We start from the raw sequence: 26,327 nt of genomic DNA on the forward strand, positions 1-26,327 counted from the left end.
TCAATTTAATGAAAAGCATGGGTAGACTTACTTTCTGCACCGAGACTCTGTGTTTGATAAATAAATGATTAAATAAAGAAAGGAACAATTACAGTCTAAAGGAGATTAAGGAGAAATAATAACCAAATGCAATGTGGGATGCTGAAACAGAAAAGGAACGGTGGAAAAGCCAGTAAAAATTATAATAAGGTTTGCAGTTTGATAATAGTGTATCACTGTTAATTTCCTGTGCTTGATAACTGTAATATGGTTATGGAAGATGTTAACATTAGGGGAAGGAGACAAGGTATGTAAGAGAACTCCTACTACTATTTTGGCAAGTTTTCTTTAAGTCTAAATTATTCAGGGTTCGGGGCATCTGGCTGGCTCAGCTGGTGGAGCATGTGACTCTTGGGATCTTGGGGTTGTAAGTTCAAGCCTCATGTTGAGTGTTGCAATTACTCAAAAATAAAATCTTAAATTAATTAATTAAGTTCAAATAAAGTTTCATTTTTTTAAAGAGGCTGACAATACCTTGCTCCTATTTAGTTCACATGCTAATGCCAAAGGCCTTTATAACTAAAAGACCTAATACAAACCGTTAGATGAAAGGATATAAGGTATTTTGCTGCTTCACAAAATATCAATGACATACCTAGAAATAGCATAGACTCCTAATTTTCTAAACTCTACATAAAGGTTGCTAGATAGGATGACTGTATAATTTACCATCCAAACCAGGACCATTACAGGAGAAAGGAGATCTTAAGTCAAAGTGGTTACTGTTATTAAAAATATCAAATCAACTTGAGTCTGTACTAACTTGATGCTTTGGCAAGTTAGAGGCATCTCCCTCAAGCTCAGGAACAAATGCCCCTGGGAGACCGGACCAGAAAGGTACACCAAAGATCCCCAAAGAAGACTGCATAAAAGGAAAATAAGCCAGTACATGCGTATATGCTTGTATCTTTTAATTACGATTTTCAAAAGTCAAGAATAAGGGGCACCTGGGTGGCTCAGTCAGCTCAGTTCATGATCTCAAAGTTCATGAGTTCAACCCCTGCCTCAGGCTCTGTGCTGACAGCTTGGAGCCTGGAGCCTGCTTTGGATTCTTTGTCTCCTTCTCTCTCTGCCCCTCCCCCGCTCATGCTCTCTCTCAAAAATAAAATAAATGTTAAAAAATAAAATAAAATAAAATCACTGACTTTCCAGAGCAGCATTCAGCTTTCACTATCTTACCTAAAATGTACCACATTCAAGTATACTCACCCAGTCACAACGTAAAAGATATTAAGCTAAGGTCAAGTACTCTGCTGTCTGCGTTTGAAACAGCAGTTACCTCAGGAAGTTGGACTGGTTCCAAATTCTTATACTTCTAAAAAAGATCAACAATGTAATATTGAAAGTATCAGATGAATATATTAGCCTCAAAGCCTCAACAATATTAATCAGGTACTTGAGGTCATTAAAATTTTCCATCGGTAATTAAGATCCACTTTCTTCACGTATTTAATGAGCTAAGCTAAAGATATACATAACAATTTATAAGACTTAAAAGTAGATAAAATCTTAAAAAATAAGCAACCCTATTCCCACACTGTAATATTTCAAGTCACTGAAGAGACTTTGCGTGTATGTGTGTGTGTGTGTGAGATTGTGTGACTGTGGAAAATCTTTGTCCAAAATCATTTTTTTAGACCTGAAAGGTTACAAAAAGCCTCATTAATGTGGTCTTTTCCTGAATAGCAGAAAGGATCCTATTAGACAAGAGGTAAGCAGTATTTCCCAATTTTATTTCTTTATAATAGTATACACATTAGAATAGCCTGAGGGTATAACCTAACAAATACAAAATCAAATTTAATTTGAAACTTATATAAATGCTCTAGGCAGAACTAATATCCTATGTGAAATACAATAATACAAATAACCCAAGAATTTGTAACTTACAATTTCAATTCTTCCCAGCACAGCAAAATAGTCAAATGCCCATGTGTTATTTTTCACAAAGCTATCACTGCTTAATAGGAATTTATCTTAATAATAAAGATAGGCAAAATCTCTTTTGAGTAGCTCTTCTGTTTTTTTAGGCATTATACAAGAGGTGGAAATGATCAAAATTCATTTCTTCAATAAGTCATATTTCATAAATAGCACACCTCACAAAATCTCAAGCATTTAATAGATGATAAAACCTTAAATGTATTTCTGTGATGTCATTCCTAGTCTCTTAATCTTTCCTGTTCCTTATTTCAACTTGCACATGTCAGGGCACCTGGCTGGCTCAGTCAGTAGAGCAAGCAACTCTTGATCTCAAGGTTGGGTGTTCAAGCCCCATGCTGGGTGGAGAGATTACTTAAATAAATAAATCTTCCAACTTTCACACCTCAACAAATCTTCAAAAACACTGTTTCCATCATGTCAGTTTCCCAATAAATAAAAAACAAACAAAAGAAATACAATTGATTTTTGACAAAGCATCGAGACAATTCAAAGAATGCTCTTTTCAGCAAATAGTACTGAGACAACTGAATAGTCACATGCAAAAGAATAAATCTGGACCTCTACTTCACATCATACACAAAAATTAGCTCCAAATGGATCAAAGACCTCAGTGTAAGAGCTAAAATTGTAAAAATCTTAGGGTAAACAAAGGAGTAAATTTCCATGACCTTGGATTAGGGAAAGCCTTCTTACACACACACTAAGGAAGCACAAATGACAAAAGGGAAAAAAAAAACAAACATAATTTGATTTAATCAAAATTAAAAATTTTTGTGCATCAAAGGACACTACCAAGAAAATGAAAAGACAACCCACTGAATGAGATAAAATATTTGTAAATGTTATATCTGATTAGGGACTTGGATCTAGAATATATAAAGAACTCTTAACAACTCAATAATAAACCCATTAAAAACTGGGCAAAGGATTTGAACAGACATTTCTCCAAAGACAGATGGCCACTAAACACAAGAAAAAATGCTCAATATCATTAGCCATCAAGGAAATATAAATCAAAGCCATAATAAGATATCACTTCACACCCACTAGGATGGCCTATAATAAAAAAAGATAATGACAAGTGTTGCAACCCTCATACTTTGCTGGTAGGAATGTAAAATGGCGCAAACTTTGGAAAAAGTTTGGCACTTTCTCAGAATGTTAAACGTGGAGTTACCTTAAAAACCTAGCAACTGTACAAAGTATATACCCAAGAGAAATGAAAACATATATCCCCGTTAAACATTCATAGCATAACTGTACGTAATAGTCAAAAAGGTGAACAACCCAAATGTCCACCAACTGATGAATAAATAAATGTGACAGAACAGTATTCAGCAATTGAAAAAAAGTATTGAAACATACTACAATGCAGATGAACCTTGAAAACATTATGCAAAGTGAGAGAAACCAGTCACAAGAGACTCCATATTATACTGTATCATTTATACGAAATATGCAGAATGGGCAAATCTACAGAGGCAGAAAACAGATTAGTATTTGCTTCAGGCAGAATTAGGGAGGTGGAAATGGGAAGTCCAATGGGTTTCTTTTGAGAGTGATGAGAATGTTCTAAAAATGATTTTGGTGATAGCTGCACAACTCTGTGAACATAAAATTACTGAATGGTAGACTCTAAACGGGTGGCTTGTGTGGTATGCAAACTGTATTTCAATAAAGCCATAAAAAAAAAAAAGTAACGGTTTCTTTCTCACAAATGAAGCCTAACCTTCTCTTATTTTTTTTTTTTAAACATTTATTTATTTTTGAGACAGAGAGAGACAGAGCATGAACGGGGGAGGGTCAGAGACCGAGGGAGACACAGAATCCGAAGCAGGCTCCAGGCTCTGAGCTGTCCGCACAGAGCCGGACGCAGGGCTTGAACCCACAGGCGGTGAGATAGTGACCTGAGCCAAAGTCGGAGGCTCAACCGACTGAGCCACCCAGGCGCCCCTAACCTTCTCTTATGATTCAAAGCCCTCTAACACGTGGATCCATTATTTCAAGCATTCTACCACAAGAGCCCTCCACTCCAAGCACACTAATAAGGATTCTCACAACCCAGCATACAGCATGCTTATTTCAAGCCCAAACCTTTGTTCAAGCTGATTGCTCACTCACCACAATCCACTCCCCTCTGCCCATCCAAACCCTGACCATAGTCTTAAACTCTTGTTCCCAATATTTTTAAAATTCATCTTTCAGTTCAAATTCTTTCTCTCATATGCTATTTTCTGGAGTCTAGAAAAAGCCAGGAGTCTTCCCACCCTTTCTTACATCCCTCTCTATTCTACCTTTCCATTCTCACCGTAAAATACTGTATTCTGGGGGCACCTGCAAGACTCAGTGTGTTAAATCTCCAATTTTGGCTCAGGTCATGATCTCGCGGTTTGTGAGTTTGAGCCCCATGTCAGGCTCTGCACTGTCAGCTCCCCGGGAGCCTGCTTCAGATTCTGTGTCTCCCTCTCTCTCTGCCCCTCCCCTGCTTGCACTCTGTCTCTCTCTCTCTCTCTCTCTCTCAAAGGTGAATAAATGTTTTTTTTAAAATGCTGTATTCTGGCTCAAAATTGGCTGTATTTACTTTACCGCCACCCCGTTCCCCTACCCCCCCGTCCTGTCATTCCAAAATTGTTTGTTCCCAGACTTGATGTTCTCTAACCCCACATGAATCCCTTATTGTTTTTTCCTCCTTTCCTCCTTCCTTCCAATCACTCCATATAACACCAACATTTCCTGAAAAACAATTAAAGGAGCTATCATGATAGCATGTATACATTCTAAAACTATCTGGAGTAAATACCACCTTGGCCACCAGTCTTTTTTTTTTTTCTTGTTTTAGTTTAATATGCTTGAATACATGAAGATGAATTCAAAAGGATAGTAAAAAAAATGTACATATTTGTAGGAGCAAAAAAAAACCTGTGAAGTTACATCAAATTTAATGTTATAAATAATGCAAAACATTTTGGCCACAGTAACTCAAAAACATTTGACTTACTGATAAAGGTTTCAGCTCTTATCTTTCTAATGTACACTCCTACCTTCTGAGTACAAATCAAAGGTAAAAGAGTATCCTCAAGAAAACCTTGCCAAAGAACAAAAAACAATTCATTCCAAATTAAGAAAACCAACCAAAAAGCCTTTTCTGCTGGTGGAGAATTAAATAACAAAATAAGCAAGATACAAAACTACATATATATATATATATACATATATATATATGTGCATATATACATATGCACACACGTATGTATACATACGTATATATATATATACACACATATATATGTGTCATTTTTTAACAATAAAATTGTCAAGTATTTAAAAAAAAAAAGCCTTTATATGTAATTTGACCTCAAGTTAGGTTACAAAAAAAAGGGCAGAATTTAAGCCCCTTAAAGTCCATAGAAAAAAGTATATAGAAGGGGAGCCTGGGTGGCTCAGTGGGTTAAGAGTCTGACTCTTGATTTTGGCTTAAGTCCTGATCTCGAAGTTCGTGAGATCGAGCCCAGGGTTGGCACGCAGCCTGTTTGGGGCTCTTCCTCTCTCCCTCTCCCCCTCCCCTGCTTGCTTGCCTAGTCTGTCTGTCTGTCTGTCTGTCTCTCTCTCTCTCTCTCTCTCTGTCTCTCTCTCTCAAAATTAAATACAAACTTTTTAAAATTTTTTTAAAAAAAGGAAAAGAAGAAAGTACAGAAAAATATATACCAAAATGTTAACAGTGGTTGTCTCTATATACTAAGATTATGAGTGACTTTCTACTTATCCGTATTTTTTAATTTCCTGATTTGATTATGTTACTCGTAGAATCGTAAAACAAAATTTTTAATAGTAACATTTAACTATAAATGTTTTTCCTCTTTGGCCTTCTACCAACCCAAATCACGTGTATCTATTCTTCAAAGGCAACTCAACCACATTGGATGACTTTGTAAACTGGGTCCATGTTATTCCATCTCAAATAAAATTATGGAACTATTATCAATTACTTATCAGCACAAAACAATTTTAGGGCAGTCTTGTGGTTCCATCTATATTAGCCCTAAAACTTATCCTAAAACAGATCCCCAGACTAACTTAACCAACATTTCAACAAACATTTACAGATTTCGTATCTACCACGGACTACTCCAAGTGCTGGCAGTTCAACAGCAAACCAAACTGACAAAAATCTCTGCCTTTAGGGACCTCACATTCTAGTGATAAAATTTAGAATCTCATGAGAGGGAACACACATGGGCTTGAAAAAGTACAAAACTGCTACTAGTTAATAAAGGTCATAAAAACTGACAAATTTCAAATGTACTTAAAATAGTTTAAACTATCTCAAATTTCAGCTGAGGCTACAAGATTCAAAAACTCCCTCTGGTTGGCAGCAAGCCAAAGAACTAGGAGCCATTTGAGAATTCAGAAGTAGCTTGGGATCTTGCAATACTTCATCGATGTAAATCTCAGCTGCAATGTATACACTGCTTGAAGTCACGCACCTGGCTATTAATCAGGAAACAGTTTCCTATTATATTAGCTCGGAGTATTATTCCTACAATAAAAATAGATCGTGTCTCATCACAAGAGTTTACTCCAAAATTTACTTTCCCTTATACCTCATAATGAATTACCTGTTATCATCAATGAGAGCCAGCCAGCATCCGGCCATGGCCACCTTATTTTATGGTCTCAAGTCATCATACAATCTTCGCTGTCACAAGAGGCGAAGATAAGGAAGTCACAGAGGCATTTCAGTCTGTCTAATTCTAACTTTATTTTTGTTTAATTTAGTCCTTTTTTTAAAAGTTTATTTATTTTGAGAGAGAGAGAAAGAGTGAGAGGTCGCACAGGAGGGGCAGAGAAAGGGAGAGAGAGAGAATTCCAAGCAAGCTTCACACTTCAGCGCAGATCCCAATGCAGGGCTCAAACTCACAAACCGTGATGAGCCAAAATCAAGGGTCTGACACTTAACCAACTGAGCCACCCAGGCGCCCCTAAATCTAACTTTAATAAGCCCCAAACCAGAGGCTTCTAATATAAGTAAGTTGCCCTCCGCATGATCCATGCTAGCATGCTTCTAATGTCAATATGTCACCACAGAAACATGTTACTGACCATCAGACAAAGAATCCATTAGTAGGTCTCTACAAATCCTTCCTACCTACTTGGAAGAACAAAACAAACCTCACACCATAATCTTCAGACTTATAAACCACTGTAATTCAAGAGAGTCACTTAATAAACTAGTCTAATTCCTCCATTTTAGAGAAAGGGAAACTGATGCCTAGAGCAGTTATGGGACTATTCCAGGATAATACCTCTGTAAAAATTGAAAACTCAAACGCACATCCAGATTTTTTTTTTAACTCCAAATCAGGTACACTTCTCAACACATCAAGCTAAATTTACTTCTATTTCAAAGCTAGCTGGTACTGTTTCCAGGTCAAAATCTAGTTTCAAAAGGACAGGGAGGTATTATGGGAGGAGTGGGAAGGAGACTAGGAAAGGACCAACCACAGAGAGCAGATCTGAAATGTATCTTCTCATACTCTAATTCTTCAGATTATGGTGCAGAAGATACTTTGAATCTGTGGCAACTGTGTTTTGGTTACCATGTTCTGGGCTACCTCCTCCAGCTTCTCTGCTCCTGCTAAAAACATGAAACGTGACTGAAATCCATTTACTAAAGTTCTATGCAGCAGCAACAGCAGTGGAATTGGCAAAAGTCAGCTGGCAGGAGAAAGCTCTGACACCTCAGGTAATTCTTACTCAATTCTTCTAATGTAGCTTAGATGTCAGTTTCTTCTAAGCTCTAATTCCTCCTTTCCATAAGACTAACTAAGCTCTTACAGCAGAGTTATGAAGGTGCTTGCCTCATGGTATTGTCATTCACTTGTCGGGACCAACTTCTTTGAAGGCAAAAGGTTTTCAAACCTAGATCTAGCACTGAGTCTGGCACACAGTAGGTGCTCAAAAAAAGAACAAATGCATTTTAAAACCTGCCACTTACATTAAATCCCCAATATAAATGGCTAAAACGTGGCAACCCTATTATGATTTAAAGCATGGTTTTCAGGGCGCCTGGGTAGTTCAGTCAGTTAAGCATCCAACTCTTGTTCTCTGCCCCGCCCCTGCTTGCATCCAAGCAAGCTCTCTCCCAAACTAAATAAACATTAAAAGAACAAAAATAACAAAACATGGTTTTCAAATATTTTTTAGCAACAGAACTTTTTGTAAAAATCTTATCAAAAACCCCAATGTGGAAAAACAACGTATCATCAGTCTTTACGTGGTTTCATCTCCGTTTGACAGAAAATACCACACTTTAAGACTTGTAAGCCTAAGAGCGGCGGAGGCAAGAGCCAGTGTGACTCCGGCGTCTAAGTCACGTTCTTCCTTCTGCATCATCTTGCATCAATCTCCCCCTCTTCTTCCTAGAAGAGGATCTGCCCTTTAAGACCACACATCCATCTTTGTTGGTGGTGGGGCTTAGGAATAGAGAGACTGCTGGCCGCTTCATGAGTTAAGAGTTCTAGTTGCTAGTTACAATGGTATTTTGCTGGAGGCCTTGCTAACTTCTGAACAAGCAGAAACAGGCACGGAGTCAAATGAGGCAGGCCTATTCTTATGCTGCAAGGCTCGGTGAGGTAAAGATAACCTACTTGTCTAGCAGTATGTGGCTATGAACTAATTAAAACAAGATACAGTATCATGGCAGTCTAGATTACTCCACAGAGCCTCTTTACTGTATACAGACCTTCCCCTAGCTACTTCCCACTCTCATATGCAGACGTGGTAAGAAGGAACGTGGCACAGTAAAAGGACACTTGTGAGCTTGGGAGCTCGTCATACCACGGTCTGAACTGCGGGCCACCAATTACTAGATGGACAACCTTGGGAACATTATTTAACTTCTCTGCTCTTCAGTTTCCTCATCTATAAAACAGAGACACGGGGCGCCTGGGTGGCGCAGTCGGTTAAGCCTCCGACTTCAGCCAGGTCACGATCTCACGGTCCGTGAGTTTGAGCCCCGCGTGGGGCTCTGGGCTGATGGCTCAGAGCCTGGAGCCTGTTTCCGATTCTGTGTCTCCCTCTCTCTCTGCCCCTCCCCCGTTCATGCTCTGTCTCTCTCTGTCCCAAAAATAAATAAACATTGAAAAAAAAAATTTTTAAAAAAAAACAAAAAAAACAGAGACACTACCTACCTCATAAGGATTCTTGTGAGAATTAAGTAAAACCATGCATGTATGGTACCTAGAGGAATAGGCACTCAATAAATGAATACTATTATTATTACTCAGATCTAGCTTTGGTAAAGAAGCAAAAAAGAGAAAAAAACAAATGTTATTGGCTGCAACCTACAGAACTGAAAATCGACACAGAAAACAAAACGAAAAGCCAATGGGCATACTTGTTTTTAACATATGTCATTTTGGGGTTGCCAGAGGCCTTTACCAAATCTAGTTCCTTCAAAGAACCCACTGCCCTGATTTTTTTAACCCAACTGGCTGCCCCAAAACAGTAACTAGACTCCCCAGAAGTGTCAGCAGCTCTGGGAGAAATGACACCCTGAAGTCTTTCCGTATAAATAGAACACTGTGTATTCCTAACAGACTCAAAATTGTTCTAAGTCAGAACTATTTGGGCACCTAAATTCAAACTCATTTACCTTTAATTATCTGAAGGGTAAGCAATTTCCATCTAAAGGGACTAGGTTTTAAGGGGAGGTCCAAGAAGCCCCTGAAAATGTAAGCAACAGTTTCTGTGGAGAGGTCTATAAGCTTTCATCAAAAATGTCAAGGTTGTTTGTTACCCAGAAAAGGTTAAGAATCACTTTTAAGATGCTCAACAGAGCTTCTGGGAAGCTCATACGAGGAAGCTGGGTTGAGCATATCTCAAGGCAAGTATCTTTAAGTGCCAATTTCATAAACTATTCATATTGGATTGTGTCATAGAAACTCTAAGCACCTTCCTGCCTCACCAGTAGCACTTTTCACAGCAGGGCTTATCCTTTCATCCCTGCCACCCTTCCACCATCCCTGCCACCCTTCATCATGTCCCATTCCTTCCCAAGCCCCAATCCCTGCCTCTTTGCAGTCAAAGGCCTGTACCTGCAGTGGTTTTCTGGGCCTGCCATGTAAGAACAAAGTCTACTTGAGCAGGTCCCGGTTTATATTCAAATTCATTACTGCCAACATTTCCCTTCATTTCTGATTTGTCACTTGGACACTAAGTACAAACGAAGGACACTTTGTCAGGTGAATCTCTTTTCAGTATTTTTACAAATTTAAAATACTACATGAACTTATTAATTCAATTTGAACACAACTGCACCCATATGTTTTGAGGAACTGGAGAGCTAACCAAGCCATAGAAAGAGCAACTCCAGCTTTCACCCCAGTATCAATGTTTCCCTGCGTGTCAACTTATCACATAATGGCCACTCTCCCCAAACAGATACAAATTCCCACACTCCCTCAGGGTAGAAAAGCGGCACTGCTCTATTTGGATCCATTTTAACCAATTCCCCACTACCATGGATAACATTTCATCGTTTTGTTCTAATGACATGTAACCCATACCTCATTTACTATACGAGCTTTTAGATTTTACTAACTGAAACCTTGCAGTGCATAAAGCAAAAAGATAACAGAACTGTGAAATACATCAAGAATTTTAATTTCTTCTGACACGAGGCAAAGCAAAAACGCAAAGCCACATAAAATCAACTACCGCATTATTACTACAAACAGGCGTTAAGAATCCTCTCCATGGGAAATTACACCTTAAATTTACGCCCTTTAACAATTGTTGCAGTATTAGTAACTACTTTCATGTTGCAACCAACTCAGAGCTTTTATAAGTCCTTTCTTTGTGAAATGCCTTGAGAAAAAGCACATTTGAAACATCTAAGTCGCAGCTCCTTGTGTCCAAGTACCACCACCAAATTCACCAAGCACTGGTCCTTTACTTATCACTCTGCACATCAAGAACACTATGGGCTTCCTTTGAATGCTGAATTGCCAAAATAGCTCCAATTTAGGACTGACGAGTTTACTTTGGTGGTATGGTACATAAGCTTATAACCCTAACCACGCATGAGCAGTCAAGACCAAAAAAAAAAGAGACAAATTAGAAAGGAATTCCAACTCACTAAATGAAGATACGTTCAACAGATCCAGCACTGAGCTCCACCTTGAAGCAGGCAAATCAGCCAATCTTTTTTTCCCTAAAGTAAAGCAACTAGGGATACTGATCAAAACTAACCAGATTTTCCATGAGCAACACTAAGGTATCACTTAGCATTCTCAACTGTGAAAAATTCTTAATTGAACAGAATCATGCAGATTAAAAACATTATGAAATCAGTACACACATCACACTGGAACGGAATTTATCTTTACTCTGCACCACACTGCCTGGATTGAATAACAATATTTAGAGAACAGAGAAAACGACACTTGACAGAAACCAAAAGGATGACCTGAAATGACTCCAGAAGGGAGATACCTTTCCCTTCTCAAAGCAATCGATACCGGCAGGAGTCAAACTACGGACTGTGAAATCATCTGTGGACTTCACAGCAGTTATACGCTCTAACGCCCTACCCTCTCTGGAAGTCAAACACAAAATGACACAAATACAAAAACACAACACATCTAACATCCAATGGTGATTTATTGATTTACACGAATACAACGGATGGGGACGGAAGGTGCATGATGAAATATTATTCTCAGGTAGGTAATACCTTTCTAAATCTCCGTGGAATTCATCAATTCATCGCTTTACCTTCACCGGCTAGTTTCTGACTAACATACCTCGCCATCAAGTCTTTTCAATCAAAGCTGTCCAAAAATTCTACAATCGAGTAAATAACATGAAATTAGATACAGTCAATGCTAGAATTTCCTCCAGGAGCCCTGATCCCCTCTAGACATCAGGCCTAAGAAAAGGAAATTAAAGTCTTTAAAAATATCCATCATAACGCGAGCCTTCCAAGAAGTGAGACTTTTGAGGGTGATGGGTAATGTCAGTTAACTTCCTCTTCCTTTAAAAAGGTCAAAGACAGGGAAGCGTCCGGTGTAACATTTCCTCCTCAGATCGCGTTCCACCACAAACCACATCACAACCCGCCCCCCCCCATCACTAAACAACATTAGCCAGAGGGGGTGCTTTCTGTACATTTTCACCATAGATTTAAAATCCAACTTACCTCAGAAACGAGCTGAGCTTAGTTTCAAACATGAAATTTACCAACAAAGTTTATTATGTACTAATAATAAGTAGGGAAGCCCACCAGGCCCCGCCGCAGGGGGAGCAAAAGGGAGATGGTGGAGGTGGAGGAGGTGGAGGAGGAGGAGGAGGAGGAGGAGGACGTCGTGGTGGAGGAGGGAGAAGAGGAGGAGGAGGTGGTCGTCTAGGTCGTGGTGGTGGTGGAGGAGGAGGAGGGGGAGCGGGGGGAGGGGGAGGAGGAGGAGGAGGAGGAGGAGGAGGAGGAGGAGGAGGAGGAGGAGGGTGTAGTCCTCACAACAATCAGAAAAGCCTTCCCCGCAGGGCTGGTCCCAGGCACCAGCAAATTCGGCCTAATAAAGGGGGGCGGGGGGGGTGCGAGGAGGGAGAGGCGGGGGGGGCGGTGCGAGGAGGGAGAAGCGGGGGGGGGGGAAGCGAGGAGGGGAGGCGGAGGGGAGGCGAGGAGGGGGAAGGGTCCCCCAGCTCTAAAAGGGAAGGGCTGCAGAGGCCGGGCCGAGCGGAGCTAGTTTTCACAGTACTGCAGAGGGTCCAGGGCCCCCCCCCTCCGCAGTGCTGCTGCCGCCGGGGCACCCCAAAAGCTCCGGCCCACCCGGCTGCGGGGACTCGGGCGGCAGCCCCTTCCCTGGCTGGACTGTGGCAGCCGGCAGGAGGGTCCCCGGGGAGCCACGGGCCCCCTGGGCTGTGGCGAGGAGCCGAAGGGCCGGCAGGAAGGTGAAAAGGATACTGTTGGGGCGCCTGGGTCTGGAGGGCCCTGATGTTCGGGTGAGGAGGGGCCGCTGCCGCCGCCGCCGCCGCCGCTGCCGCCGCCGCTGCTGCTGCCGCCGGGTGAGGAGGCGGTACCGCTGCTGCCGCCGCCGCCGCCGCTCCGGTGCCGGGTCCGGTTCCTGCTGCAGCCGCTGAGCCTGATTTCAGAGCCGGTTTCTGCGGTAAACTCATGGCAAAGCGAAGCCACCAACCCCCCCAGAGCGGGACCGGGCGCGCCGGGGTGCAGGGGCCGGGGGCAGCGGGGGGGCGGGGATGGGGGCAGACCCGGGGAGGCGGCGGGAGCGGGGGGCCGGGGGGAGTCTGGGAGGAGGAGGAGGAGGGGGCCGGGGCCGGTCACACACGCCCGCCGCCGCCGCCGCCGCCGCCGGCAGCAGCAGCCGCCCCGCGGGCCAGCACCACCGGCTGCCGGTCTCCGTGACAACGCGACCCCAGGGGGGGGGCCGGACCCGGCGGGGGCAGGAGGCGGAGAGACCGGACCTTTCACGGCAATATCCTCATGGGCCGGCGGCGGGGGGTCTTTATCCCCCTCCCCGGGGGAAGCGGCGCCCTTCTCGGTAGCGGGGCTCAGGCGATGCCGGCGGATTTTCTTCACTCAACGAGCAGAGCATCCAACATGGCGCTGCGGCCGCCTCCAGCAGTCCGGCAGGACGGCCGCTCGGAAAACTTCGGGCCTTTTCGGAGAGGCTCGGGAGGCCGAGGGTGGGAAGCGCCTTCGGCTCTTTCCGGAGACTGAGAGCGGTCGGGATTCTTCGGAGACGCTCGGGGGCGTCTTCGGCCGCCGTTCGGGAGAGCTCTGGGGCTGACTCGCCTCCTCGGGAAAGATCGGCGAGAGGGGCTTCCCAGGCTCGCCGCCGCGGGGGTGCGGGTTGGAGGCAGAGACCAAAGGCGAGGTCTGGTCCGCCAGAACCCTCCCCTGCCGCCCAGCCTCGAAGAACAATGGCAACGGCCCTGGAGCCTGCGGTCCGCAGAGCCCTGCCCGCAGGGGCGGGAGGCAGCGAGGCGAGAAACCTCGGTTACAGTGGAAGGAACCGCTTAACCAGAGTGAAACCGCTGGAAAGGAACCCGCTGCGTGCATCTATTAGCATAATAAGTAGCACTCGCTGGCCTCTAATGCAGCTCGCGTCCATTGTGTCACTTCGCCCTAGTACACTCTGAGGAGTAAGTGGAATGAGGAGCCTCGCTTCCAGAGCACTTTGAGGCCGGGAGAGGAAAAGTGACTGGCCCAAGGTCACCCATCTGGGAAGGGGCAGAGCCAAGCCTGGATCTGAATTCCACCTTCCTCTGGAAAACCCTTGCCGACTCCCAAGTTGCCCGGGGACCTGATGCAACCCTCATCTAATCAGCCTGGTCCGGGGGTTCTGTGGACGGATTTTTCCAAGGCCTGCCCCATGACTGGAGCGCCCCTCGACCAGCAGCAGCTCTGCAGTGGCCTATGCCAAGGTGACACTTGTCCTTCTCTTCCTACAGGGCCGACCAAGACCGCCCAGCCCCACCCCGCACATGCCACCCCAAGGCAGGGGCCTTGTCCTCGGCACAGGTGATTGCGTGGAAAGGAATCTCAGGGATCAACGGAATGATCCCAGCAGTAATGGTTACCAGGCACAGAGCACTTCATATTCATTATCTCATACAGTCCTGTTAAATAGACAGTACCCATTTTACAGGTAAAGAAACCGAAGCTCAGAAAGGCTCAATACTGTCACACAACAGGAGAGCTGAGAAAATTGAGGCTCAAAACAGACAAGAGACTTTCCCCAAGTCACCTGGACAGGAGTAGTTGACAGAGTCCAAACTCGAATTTGGTTATGACTCCTGCTACACTGCTGCTGTTGCCCTCCTTTATTCCCCCCCCCCCCCAATTCACACAAAGCTCTACACATAGTGGGTGTTTAATCCCTGATAGTCCCTGCTAGCTCCAAATGCCTCATCCCCCATCTCCAGACTGGAAGACAGGAGTTCCTTCATACACTGGAATCCTAAACCATTTGGATTTGTTATACCCGGTGGTTTAGAATTGGATCTTCTGCTCTTCCCCAGGCATGACTGGCTCCAGGAAAAATTCCCATGTTGCTCATTTCACCCAGATTCTCCCTCCGTATTCTGAGATCTCAGACTTCCTTCCCCAATCAAAACCTGTTCCCGGGAAAGAATTGGGCTTCTTCTTATTTACAGTAGATAACTGGCAATTGCTTCGTTGCTATTCTCTAAACTAGTTTCATTTTCTAACTTAATCACAGCTATAAGCATCAGGTGATTGCTGTGTGCCTGGTCTGTGCTAAGCACTTTGTGAGCATTATCTCTCTTAAAACCGGAAAGACCTTGGGCAAAATAATGTAAAAGTCTCTGATAAGATTCTGGCCCCAGGCAATGAGGTGAGCCTTACAGAGAACAAAGTAAAAAAAAAGGTGGAGTGTTCTTTCATCCAAAAGCATGGCTCTACTCAACACCTCCCCTCTCACACGGAGCGGCTAGTATTTATTGAACACCTACTATGTGCCCAGGATACAACTCTGCTACACGTTTCACTTAGACTTTTACTCCCCTCAACAACTATGTCAGGTGTTCTTCTATCCTGTTTACAATGAAGAAAGTGAGGCTCAAAGACCGGTAAAAGCAACCTGTATAACTTTGAAGTAGAAAGGCTGGTATTCAGACCCAAGCCATCTGACGCCAGGTCTGGTATGCTACATTTCCTTCAACATAGCAACCTCCCCACTGTGGGAGACGTTGTCGACACGCACAGCTGCTTTTGTGAACTTGCCTGCTAAGGGCCCTCCAAGGTTCCCCCTTTATCTTCAGGATCCAGTCTAAATTGGAGATCCATCGTGACCTGGGCCCTGCCTCCATCCTGTCACTCACATCTGGAGTGGTCTACAGCAGACAAAGCCATTTTCCTTTTCCTGCCACCCCCCACCCCCACCCTGCACCAAGGCCTGTCTGCAGACAGCTCCTACTACCTATAACCCCAAACCACCCTCTTTCTTAGCCCATTGGCTCATTCCTGCTCCTCTTGGTTGGCTCAGGCCTCACCTCTTCCAGGCAGCCTTTTCTCACTGCCCAGACTGAGCAAGGCTCCCAAAGCAGTGGATGCTTAGTTCTCAGGACACTCTGTTAAGCAACTAAGCACAGCCATTGGAATCAAATTACTTGAGTTTGATTCTCAGGCCTGCCTTTTTTTTTTTTTTTTTTTAATGTTTGTTTATTTTTGAGAGCGAGACAGAGTGCAAGCCAGGGAGGCACAGAGAGAGAGGGAGACACAGAATCCGAAGCAGGCTCCAGACTCTGAGCTGTCAGCACAGAGCCCAATGCAGGGCTCAACCCCAAGAGCTGTGAGATCATGACTGAGCCAAAGATCATGACTTAACCAACTGAGCCACCGAGGCGCCCCTCAGCCCTGCCTTTTATTAGCTGTATGACCTTGAAGAAATCACTTAACCTCTCCAGACCTCGGTTTTCTCATCTGTAAAACAGATTCTACCTTCTATTATGAGAAATAAGGCAACAAATACAAAGCACTTAGTCCAGTCCCTGGCTCATAATAATTGTTGGTTATGTTTCTTAGTCATTTAAAATATCCTGAATATCTAGCACTCAATAAATAGGATGTGAAAGTTGCTGAAGGCTAGGATAATTGTGAATTATCAGAGGATTTCATGCTACCCTGGCATCCTGGGTATCCCAGAGCCCAGGCTAGGCCTCACTGTACAGAGAAAACAGGACAAAAGTGTCCTGGAGCAGACACCACTAGCCCACAAGAGGAGTGTTGTACCTTTGACTTCTGCTTTTCCCAGAGCCCACCATGCTCCCTCTGTCACAGACCAGCATTCCACCCCCCAGAATAAATATACCTCTCCATCCTCGTTCAGAGAGCCAGCAGACAGGTGAAGATTTGGCTAATATATGTCATATGGCTGGGTGATGGAGTTTTGCTTATTTGTTATCACGTGGGGTCACTGCTATTTCTCTGAATGAAGATTGGGCTCAGGAGGGCCCCTTCTTAACTGAAAACTTTTGAAAACAGTGCTACAAGCTAGCGTTCTCTCCCCCTTTCATTTTTCCTCCTGGAGGGGACTGGCCTTTCAGCATGAAGACAAGCCATGTTATGCCAACAGAAGCCATCTTAGTAGACACGGAGGGGTTTATATATTATTTGCTGTTCGACTCAACAACATGCAAACACCAAGGCCTGACAAGGGTAGAGCTGGGCATGAACCTTGGTGATCCAAGATCTAGACCCTAGTGAATGAAGACCTAGAGATGGGAGACCAAGAAGGTTTAAAAACATAAAAAGGGGGGCTCCTTGGTGGCTCAGTCAGCTGAGCATCTGACTTCAGCTTAGGTCATGATCTTGTGGTTCATGAGTCCGACCCCCACATGGGGCTAGCTGCTGTCAGCTCAGAGCCCGCTTCAGATCCTCTGTCCCCCTTTCTCTGCCCCCCCCTCTCTCAAGAATAAATAAACGTTAAAAAATTATTTTTAAAAAATATAGAAAAGGAGAATTGAAGGCTGAGGAAGGAGAGAGTTGAGGGCACCCACGTGAAGTGGTCGTGGGTGGAAGGAGAGAAGTAAAGAAATAGTTTCCCCTATTCCCTGTACTGTAAACATGTTCATAATTGGTCATGAATGCTCTTCAGTGAATAGCTGTTCCAGAAGGTCCTCCAAAACATCGCAGGGCCCAGTGGCAGGGTGCCATATGAAGGTGGTGGTTCCTTGAGAAGGTTATAAACTTTAAGACCCATCTGGATTCTAACCTTACAGACTGCCTGTACTATCTTAAGCAAGTTTCCTAACTTCTCTGGGCCATTTGCAAAATGATGGGGGTGGGGGGACTCTAAAGGATTAAAGCAAGACTTAAAGGAGCTGCCAAGCATCACCAGAGCCTAGGGCCTCAGAAGCACCTCCACAAAGCTTAATTCCTTCCCTGTTCCCTCCAGAGCAGGCTGCAGCTTCTCTAACTTGCTGCCATTCTCACTTCTGGAACCAAGTTGTCCTGCCCCTTTGCCCACAGTGTGTGGGGTGGCTCTCCTTTGCTCAGCTACTGCTGGAAGTGATCACAGGCCTTGCCAGCTGCCAGGATACAAGAAGGAGCCAAAAGTATGATCACAGAATGGTTAAGATGGTAAGCTTTAGGTTATTTGTAGTTTACCATGATTTTTTTTTTTTTAAGTATTGTAATAGAATCTAGGCAGGACTGAAAATACCTCAGAGATTACCTTACCCAGTGTTCTGGTTTTAGGAATAGAGCCCAGAGATAGGAAAGGATTTTTTCAAGGTCACACAGCAAGTGAGCCACAGAACAGAGACTGAAACTCTGGCCTCTCTTCACTGCTAGGCCAAGGGGTTTGTCGCTGGTACCATTCTCCCACTAAGAAGTCTGGGCACCACACCAGGGCGCCTGGGTGGCTCAGTTGGTTGGGTGTCCAACTTCCACTCAGGTCATGATCTCATAGCTTGTTAATTCGAGCCACACGTCAGGCTCTGTGCTGACAGCTCAGAGCCTGGAGCCTGCTTCGGATCCTGTTTCCTTCTCTCTCTGCCCCTCCCCAACTCACTCTCTGTCTCTCAAAAGTGAATAAACATTAAAAAAAAAAAAAAAAAAAAAAAAAAAGAAGTCTGCCACCATGGCCCTGGCCTTTTCCCACTTCAAGCTTTGGCCCTCCCTCTCCTGCCTGCCTCTGGAGCAGGAGAGCTTCAGGATTCATATAACTGGCATTTTTTGAGTGACAATTATGTGCCAAGCCTCATGCTGGGATCCTAAGAGGAATATGATGCCACATCTAATGGGGAAGAGAGAGAGAGAGAGAGGTAACTAGACCTACCAGCTAAGTAATCCCCATAATTACTTACATTAAAAAAATTGAGATTATGCCAGTTCTCTGCTCAGAGCATTGTCTTCTCTGCTCAGTTTGAGTGAAAGCAAAAATCTATCCAATGGCCTACAAGGCCCTACATGAGCTCTATCTCCCAACCCTCACCTTTACGTCTCTGAGCTTTTCTCCTATGCACTGGCCTTTTTGATGTTCCTTTACACTGAGCACACTCTCACCTCAGGGCCTTTGCACTTCCTATTGCCTGTTTTGGGGATAGCTGCACTGCACATTCCCTCACTTCCTTCATGTTTCTGCTCAAATGTCACCTTATCTGGGAGGGCTTCCCAGACATCCCATGTAAATTAACAACCCACCCCCATCCCCAGCACTCCCCAGCCTGCTTGCATTTCCCTCATTACACCTGTCACCATCTGACTCGTGACATTTACGTATTTATGAGTTCATGGTCCCTCTCTCTGCATTAGAATGTTGTCCCTAAAAGAGGAAGGATTTTGTCTGTTTTCTTCACTGGTATGTCTCTAGGTTATAGATTCGTGCCTGACATGTATTGTGTGCTTGTGATATCGTCATTCGTAATAAGAAATTTATATTTGCTCTTCTACTAAAACCCTCTAAGCAATTAGAATGGTAAAGGTATCTTTTGTTATATTAATGAGGTGCTTTTGGAAAACCCTTTGGTCACCTAAGGATGGGGTGAGGGGAGCTGGTTGCCCAGGGGAAGGAATCCTGTGATCAGAGTTGAAATTTTCAGCCCCGCCCCAGAATCTGCGAAGGGGAGGAGAGCTGGAGATAGAGTTAAGTGCCCAATGGTCAGTGATTTAATCAGTCCTGCCTATGTGATGGAGCCTCCATAAGAACTCCAAAGGATGGGGTCCACAGAGCTTCTAGGCTGGTGAGTATGTGGAGACTCTAGGACAGTGGACTCCTGGAGAGGGCATGGCTCATCCAGACCCTTTCCCCATACCTTGACCTGTACGTCTCTTCCACCTGGCTGTTCCCAAGTTATATCCTTTCATAATAAACGGGTAATCTAGTGAGTAAAATTCTCAGAGTTCTGTGAGCCACTCTAGCAAATTAAACCCCAGGAAGGGATCGTGGGAACCTCGGCTCTCTAGCTGGTAGGTCACAAGCACAGGAGACAACCTCGACTTGCAACCAGCATGCGAAAGGAGGAAGGCAGGGCAGTCCTATAGGACTGAGCCCTCAACCTGTGGGATCTGATGCCATCTCCAGGTAGATAGTGTCTCAGTTGAGTTAAATTGTAGAACACCCAGCTGGTGTCTGAGAATTGCTCGGTGTTGTGGAGCACTCAGTAAGTGTTGGTGGCCTGGACACAAAACAATGACTGCTCTGGGTACACAGGTTGTGAGAAGGGGGGACAGAGTGGAAACAAAAGAACGCAGTTCTGTCTCCTCAGCACTTCCATTCTCTGACCTAACTTGGACAAAATTAGGACTCTCCTTCAACTTGAATATCACTCGCAAGTGCTTTGAATTAAATCAAATTTGTTACATCTGGGTGTGTCCATCATCACCAAGATACTGCTTTTCTCTTTGCTGGTCAGTTTTGGGGGTTATTTTTAACTTTGTTTTTTTAGTAATCTCTACACCCAACATGGGGCTTGAACCCATGACCCTGAGGTCAAGAGTCCCATGCTCTTCTGACTGAGCCAGCCGGCCGCCCCGCATTTTTTTTTTTATTATGGTAAGATATAAGCAACATAAAATTCACCACTTCAGCCATTTTTAAGCGTAGGATTAAGCGGCATGAGGTGGCATTCACGTTGTTGTGCAACCCCCATCGCTGTCCAACTTCAGAACTTCTGCAACACCCCACCGGAAACTCTGTTCTCCTTAAACAATAACTTCCTGTTCTCCTCCTCCCTGGCAACCACATTCTACTCTCTGTCTCTGTGAATTTGACTCCTCTAGGGACCTCGTATAAATGGAATCACACGACACTTGCCCTTTTGTGTCTGGCGCATTTCACTTAACTTGATGTTTTTAAGGTTCATCCATCCTTGGGGCTCCTGGGTGACTCAGTCAGTTAAGCACTCAACTGTCAATTTCAGCTCAGGTCACAATCCCATGGTTCATGAGTTCGAGCCCCGTGTCAGGCTCTGCACTGACAGCACGGAGCCTGCTTGGGATTCTCTCTCTCTCTCTCTCTCTCTCTCTCTCTGCCCCTCCCCTGGTTGCACACTCTCTATCTCACTTTCTCTCCCTCAAAATAAATAAACATTTTTAAAAAATTAAGGTCAGGGCACCTGCGTGGCTCAGTCGGTTGGGCATCTGACTTTGGCTCAGTTCATGATCTCATGGTTCGTGAGTTCGAGCCCTGCGTCAGGCTCTGTGCTGACAGCTCAGAGCCTGGAGCCTGCTTCGGATTCTGTGTCTCCCTCTTTCTCTGTTCTTCCCCTGCTTGCACTCTGTCTCTCTCTCTCTCTCTCAAAAATAAATAAAGATTAAAAAAAATTTTTTTAAAGGTTCATCCATCCTGCAGCATGTATCAGAACATAATTCCTTTTTATGGCTGAATGATATTCCATTACGTAGATGTATCACATTTTGTTTGTCCATACATACATAGATCAGTGGACATTTGAGAATGGGTATGCAAGTTATCTGATCAAGTTACTGCTTTCAGTTTTTTGGGGTATGTCCCTGGAGGTGGAATTGCTGGATCATGTGGTAATTCTGTTTCACTTTTTTGAGGAACTTCCATACTGCTCTCCACAGTGGCTGCACCATTGTACATTCCTACCAGCAACGCACAAGGGTTCCAACTTGTCCACATCCTCATCGGCACTTGCTTTCTTTCGTTCCTTCATTTCTTTCTTCTTTTTGTCTTTCTTTCCTTCCTTCCTTCCTTCCTTCCTTCCTTTTCTTTTGTTCTGGCTAATAGCCATCCTAAGGGATATGAAGAGGTATCTTGTGGTTTTGACTTGCATTTCCCTAATGATATTGAGCATCTTTTCACATGGTTGTTGACCATTTGATACCCTCTTTATGGAAATGTCTATTGAAGTGCTTTCCCCATTTTTCAAGTAAAAAAAAATTTTTTTAATGTTTTATTTATTTTTTAGAGAGAGTGTGAGCCGGAGCAGGGGAGGGACAAAGAGAGGGGGACAGAGGGTCCAAAGTGGGCTCTGCGCTGACAGCAGCAAGCCTGATGTGGGGCCTGAACTCACGAACCGTGAGATCATGACCTAGTTGAAGTTGGATGCTCAGCTGACTGAGCCACCCAGGCGCCCCTGATTTTTTTTTTTTTTAAAGCAGTCTCCAGGGGCGCCTGGGTGGCGCAGTCGGTTAAGCGTCCGACTTCAGCCAGGTCACGATCTCGCGGTCTGTGAGTTCGAGCCCCGCGTCGGGCTCTGGGCTGATGGCTCGGAGCCTGGAGCCTGTTTCCAATTCTGTGTCTCCCTCTCTCTCTGCCCCTCCCCCGTTCATGCTCTGTCTCTCTCTGTCCCAAAAATAAATAAACGTTGAAAAAAAAAAAAAATTTAAAAAAAAAAAAAAAAAAAGCAGTCTCCAGGGGTGCCTGGGTGGCGCAGTCGGTTAAGCGTCTGACTTCAGCCAGGTCACGATCTCGCGGTCCGTGAGTTCGAGCCCCGCGTCGGGCTCTGGGCTGATGGCTCAGAGCCTGGAGCCTGCTTCCCATTCTGTGTCTCCCTCTCTCTCTGCCCCTCCGCCGTTCATGCTCTGTCTCTCTCTGTCCCAAAAATAAACAAACATTGAAAAAAAATTAAAAAAAAAATAAAGCAGTCTCCATTCCTAACATGGGGCTTGAACTCACACCCCTGAGATCAAGGCTTGTGTGCTCCACCAACTGAGCCAGCTAGGTGCTCCCTGTTTATTTATTGTTGAGGTGTAGAAGTTCTTTCCTCTCTTCCACCTTTTTTATTTTTTATTAAAAACATTTTTTTTATGTTTATTCATTTTTGAAAGACAGAGACAGAGCACAAGCAGGGGTGGGGCGGAGAGAGAGGGAGACACAGAATCTGAAGCAGGCTCCAGGCTCTGAGCTGTCAGCACAGAGCCCAATGCGGGGCTTGAACCCACAAACAGTGAGATCGTGACCTGAGCCGAAGTGGGACACTTAACCGACTGAGCCACCCAGGCGCCCCCCTCTTCCACTTTTAACTGTGTGTTTTTGAGCAAGTCACATAACTGTGCCACAGTTTCCTCAACTATAAAAACAATTTTCTTAACCTATCCATTCCTACCTCCTAGAGCTGTTGTGAGCATGTAAGTGACCTAGCAAGCAGAAACCAACCACTAGCATGTCTGGCTGCCAAAAACAGCAACTCATATCCACTGAGCGCTCACAATGAGCCAGGCGCTGGGCAGAGCTCTTTATATGTATTAATTCATTTCATCCTCCTACCACTGGTAGAGTGCTGAGTACCGATATTGCCTGCACATAGGAGGTGAACCGTAACAGGGGCTCCTTCCTCCCTTGTCTCACCAACCACCCAGCATGTTCAGGAGGTGCCTGCTGGGTCTGGGGCAAGGCAGTCTTGACCTCTCTGATGCCAGGCCTTCTTAGAACCCCCTACACCAAATCTACGGAGCTCCACCTGCACTGCCACCGGGCCTGGCCCAGGGAGAGGTCTCTAATACCCGCCTAGCCGGCTTCCAGCCCTCCCTAAACCAAGGGACTTCTTCACACAATCACCCGCATATCCCATCTTGAATCTGGAAACCATATCCTTCTACCCTGGGTGGCCCAGCCTTCCCCAGGCTCTTGTCAAGCCGAATGCTATTTAATCATCCTGCCAAGTTTGCTGCCTTGGGAAAACCCTGGGCTCTGTTTTCCCCCTATCCAATGATTGGAAGAGGAAGCTGGATTTCCAGATGCCCACAGCTGGCACCACGCACCAAACTGGCTCTGATCATCTCCATGGGAGCCAGCCTGCTAGCCTGGCCTGAGCTGCTGGCACTACAGACAACTGGAAAGAGGCTGAGGCACATTGCTGTGCTCTGCCTTTCCCACTGGCGTGAGAATGAAAATAGCAATTTAGAATTAATTCTGCAGATGGGCATTTTTTTTCAGTTTCCCAAACTTGGCAATCATGCTCCCCCCCCCCCCATTACACGCCTTTTCTTCCACTTAAGTAGAGAAGTTGAGAAAGATGCATGCTTTTGCCCTCTGTGCAGGCTAAGTGGCTGTCGGCTAGAGTCCCAGCCAATAGGTTCCTGACTCGGATAGCTGCCGCACCACATCTGGCTCCTACCAATATCTGCGCCCTCAGTTCTTGCCCCTTCCCCATGGACATGCACCCTGAGCAGCCATGCACTTTCATGTTGCTGAATCTTTCCATACATTGTTCCCGCCACGTGGAGTATCTCCTGCTCCTGGATTGCCTAGCAGGCTCCTTTTTATCCTTCAAAACCCAGCTCGAGTATCATTTTACGGGACACAACTTTCTCGATTCTCCTCCTGCTCCCCCCACACAGATTTCACTGCTCCCTGACTTCTGCTACTTTTGTGCTGGGACATTATTTTCTTGTGATTCTATCACACTGTGTTCATAAGGGGCTTATGTAGCCTTGTACCTGGCATGGAGTAAGTAGTCAATAAACATTAAATTTTTTTAAATTATTTTTTTAACGTTTATTTATTTTTGAGACAGAGAGAGACAGAGCATGAACGGGGGAGGGGCAGAGAGAGAGGGAGACACAGAACCGGAAGCAGGCTCCAGGCTCTGAGCCATCAGCCCAGAGCCCGACGCAGGGCTCAAACTCACGGACCGCGAGATCGTGACCTGAGCTGGAGTCGGATGCTTAACTGACTGCGCCACCCAGGCGCCCCTAATTTTTTAAATGTATTTTTAAGAGAGAGAGAGTGAGAGAGAGCGTGAGGGGTGGAGGGGCAGAGAGTTGGGGGGTGGGGGTGGGCAAAGGATCCAAAACGGGTTCCACGCTGACAGCAGTGCACCTGATGTGGGGTTCAAACTCACAAACCGTGAGATCATGACCTGAGCCAAAGCTGGACGCTCTACCAACTGAGCCACCCAGGTGCCCCTAAACATTAATTTATCTCTTCTATGAAGATGTAAATGGCTTGGGGATAAGTATCACATCTGAACATAAGGCAAATAGAAACTTCTTTCATCTCATGCCATAGCATGGCCAGCTTTCAGCACTAAGTTATATCCTCGGTCTTCCCGAGCCAAAGTGTCAGGAAGGTTCCTTTAAATAAATGTAAAACATCCACATTGACCCAGACCAACAGCCCCTGCTACTCACACCCATAGCGCCATTTACTTCTCACACCTCTACTTACTTGTCTCATGGGTGTTCCTGGCTAAAGAGTAAGCTCCCAATGGCAGCGACCATGACTTTCACACTCATTGCTATATGCCAGGACCCAGACAGAGTCTGGCATAGAGGAGGCGTTCCATAGACGGCAGAGGGATAGAGGGATTGAGTTACTGAGTGTAACCTTACTCTGGTAGACTTGGGGGAGCACTATCTGGGCAGGTTGGAGTCCTCCACCATATAAGGGTTTCTGGAGTGGCCTTCCCTGCTCTTAGAAAAACAGCTAAATACCATAAGTGAGAAATGTGGGGGAAGGCCACCCAGGTCAGTGCTTTCTATCTGTGCAGCATAGGGCTTTGGTCTTGGAAAACAATTGCCTTGGCTCAAAACCGGTTCTGAGACAGTTAAATCACTTGGCCCCCTTGGACCTTGATTTCTCTCCTCTGTGTGGGGATTACAATAGTTCCAATGTCCCAGCAGGCTGTGAGTTGGAAAGACCTAGAGCAGTACTGAACACAGGAGATCATCGGTAAATAGGGTCCTTTTCCCTATAGCTCTTTGGGGAGGGGAGAGGCCACGCGGCTCAGTCGTAGAACTGCACACATGTAGGACTCACAGGCCAGAAAAGCACAGCGGTGAAGAGCTCAAGCTCTGGAGCCAGGTTGTCCGGGTTCACATCTCACCTGATTAACTCCGCCACCTTGGTGAGACTTCCAACCTCTGAGTACCTCAGTCTTTATCTGCGATAATAGTAATGATAATGTAGCATCTATCCTGAAGGACTTTATAATGAGTAAGTGAAAGAGTGCCTAGTGCGCACTAAGCCCGCAGGAAACCAAAACATGAGCCAGCTTTTGTATTCAAGGTGAATGTACCCTTTCGGCCATTCTCTGAACTGCCATTCCTGATCCAGAAGGGAGGGGAACCGGCTGCGGAAAGTTTGGCATGGCAGAGGGGGTAGAAGCCCAGCTCGGGGGTCAGGCCCAGCCTGGGTTTGAATCTCAGATTTGCCACTCTCTAGCTAGGCCATTTTTCCTCTCCCATGCCAGTCTCCTGCTAGGAACCACCATGTCTATCCCACCAGGTGGATTCCAGGATTCCAGGAAGTAACATACTCAAAGCACCCAGGATGGGGGCCGGGCCCAGAGAAGCTGCTGGTGAATAGTGAGTCCCTTACCCTCCCTCCAGCTGGCGCTCTGCCCCTCCCAGCGCTGGCACCGCCTGCCAAATCCAAAAGTGGCCCTGC

General features: G+C 45.2%; 1 protein-coding gene and 1 long non-coding RNA gene across 42 annotated transcripts in view; both read right to left on the reverse strand.

The window, feature by feature from the left end:
• The window catches only part of EIF4G3 (eukaryotic translation initiation factor 4 gamma 3), a 315,357-nt gene extending 301,782 nt beyond the window's left edge, over positions 1 to 13,575 (reverse strand). For 14 of the 41 annotated variants that reach the window (XM_043573982.1, XM_043573980.1, XM_043573978.1 and 11 more), the window contains exon 1: positions 12,947 to 13,226. In XM_043573982.1, coding sequence (XP_043429917.1) covers positions 12,947 to 13,158 — 212 coding nt within the window. In that variant the 5' untranslated portion in view covers positions 13,159 to 13,226. Of the gene's footprint in view, positions 1 to 12,946; positions 13,350 to 13,464 lie in introns of those variants that run through there. The other 27 variants (XM_043573998.1, XM_043573992.1, XM_043573987.1 and 24 more) reach the window with 6 other exon arrangements.
• Positions 11,629 to 12,383, reverse strand: LOC122480052. Its single transcript, XR_006296506.1, has 2 exons — positions 12,185 to 12,383; positions 11,629 to 11,829 (listed from the first exon to the last, which is right to left on the reverse strand). It is a non-coding gene; the product is annotated as an uncharacterized LOC122480052 (long non-coding RNA).
• Positions 13,576 to 26,327: the final 12,752 nt, after the last annotated feature.

This window comes from Prionailurus bengalensis, chromosome C1 (genome assembly GCF_016509475.1).
Source record: "Prionailurus bengalensis isolate Pbe53 chromosome C1, Fcat_Pben_1.1_paternal_pri, whole genome shotgun sequence".
Taxonomy (NCBI): domain Eukaryota; kingdom Metazoa; phylum Chordata; class Mammalia; order Carnivora; family Felidae; genus Prionailurus; species Prionailurus bengalensis.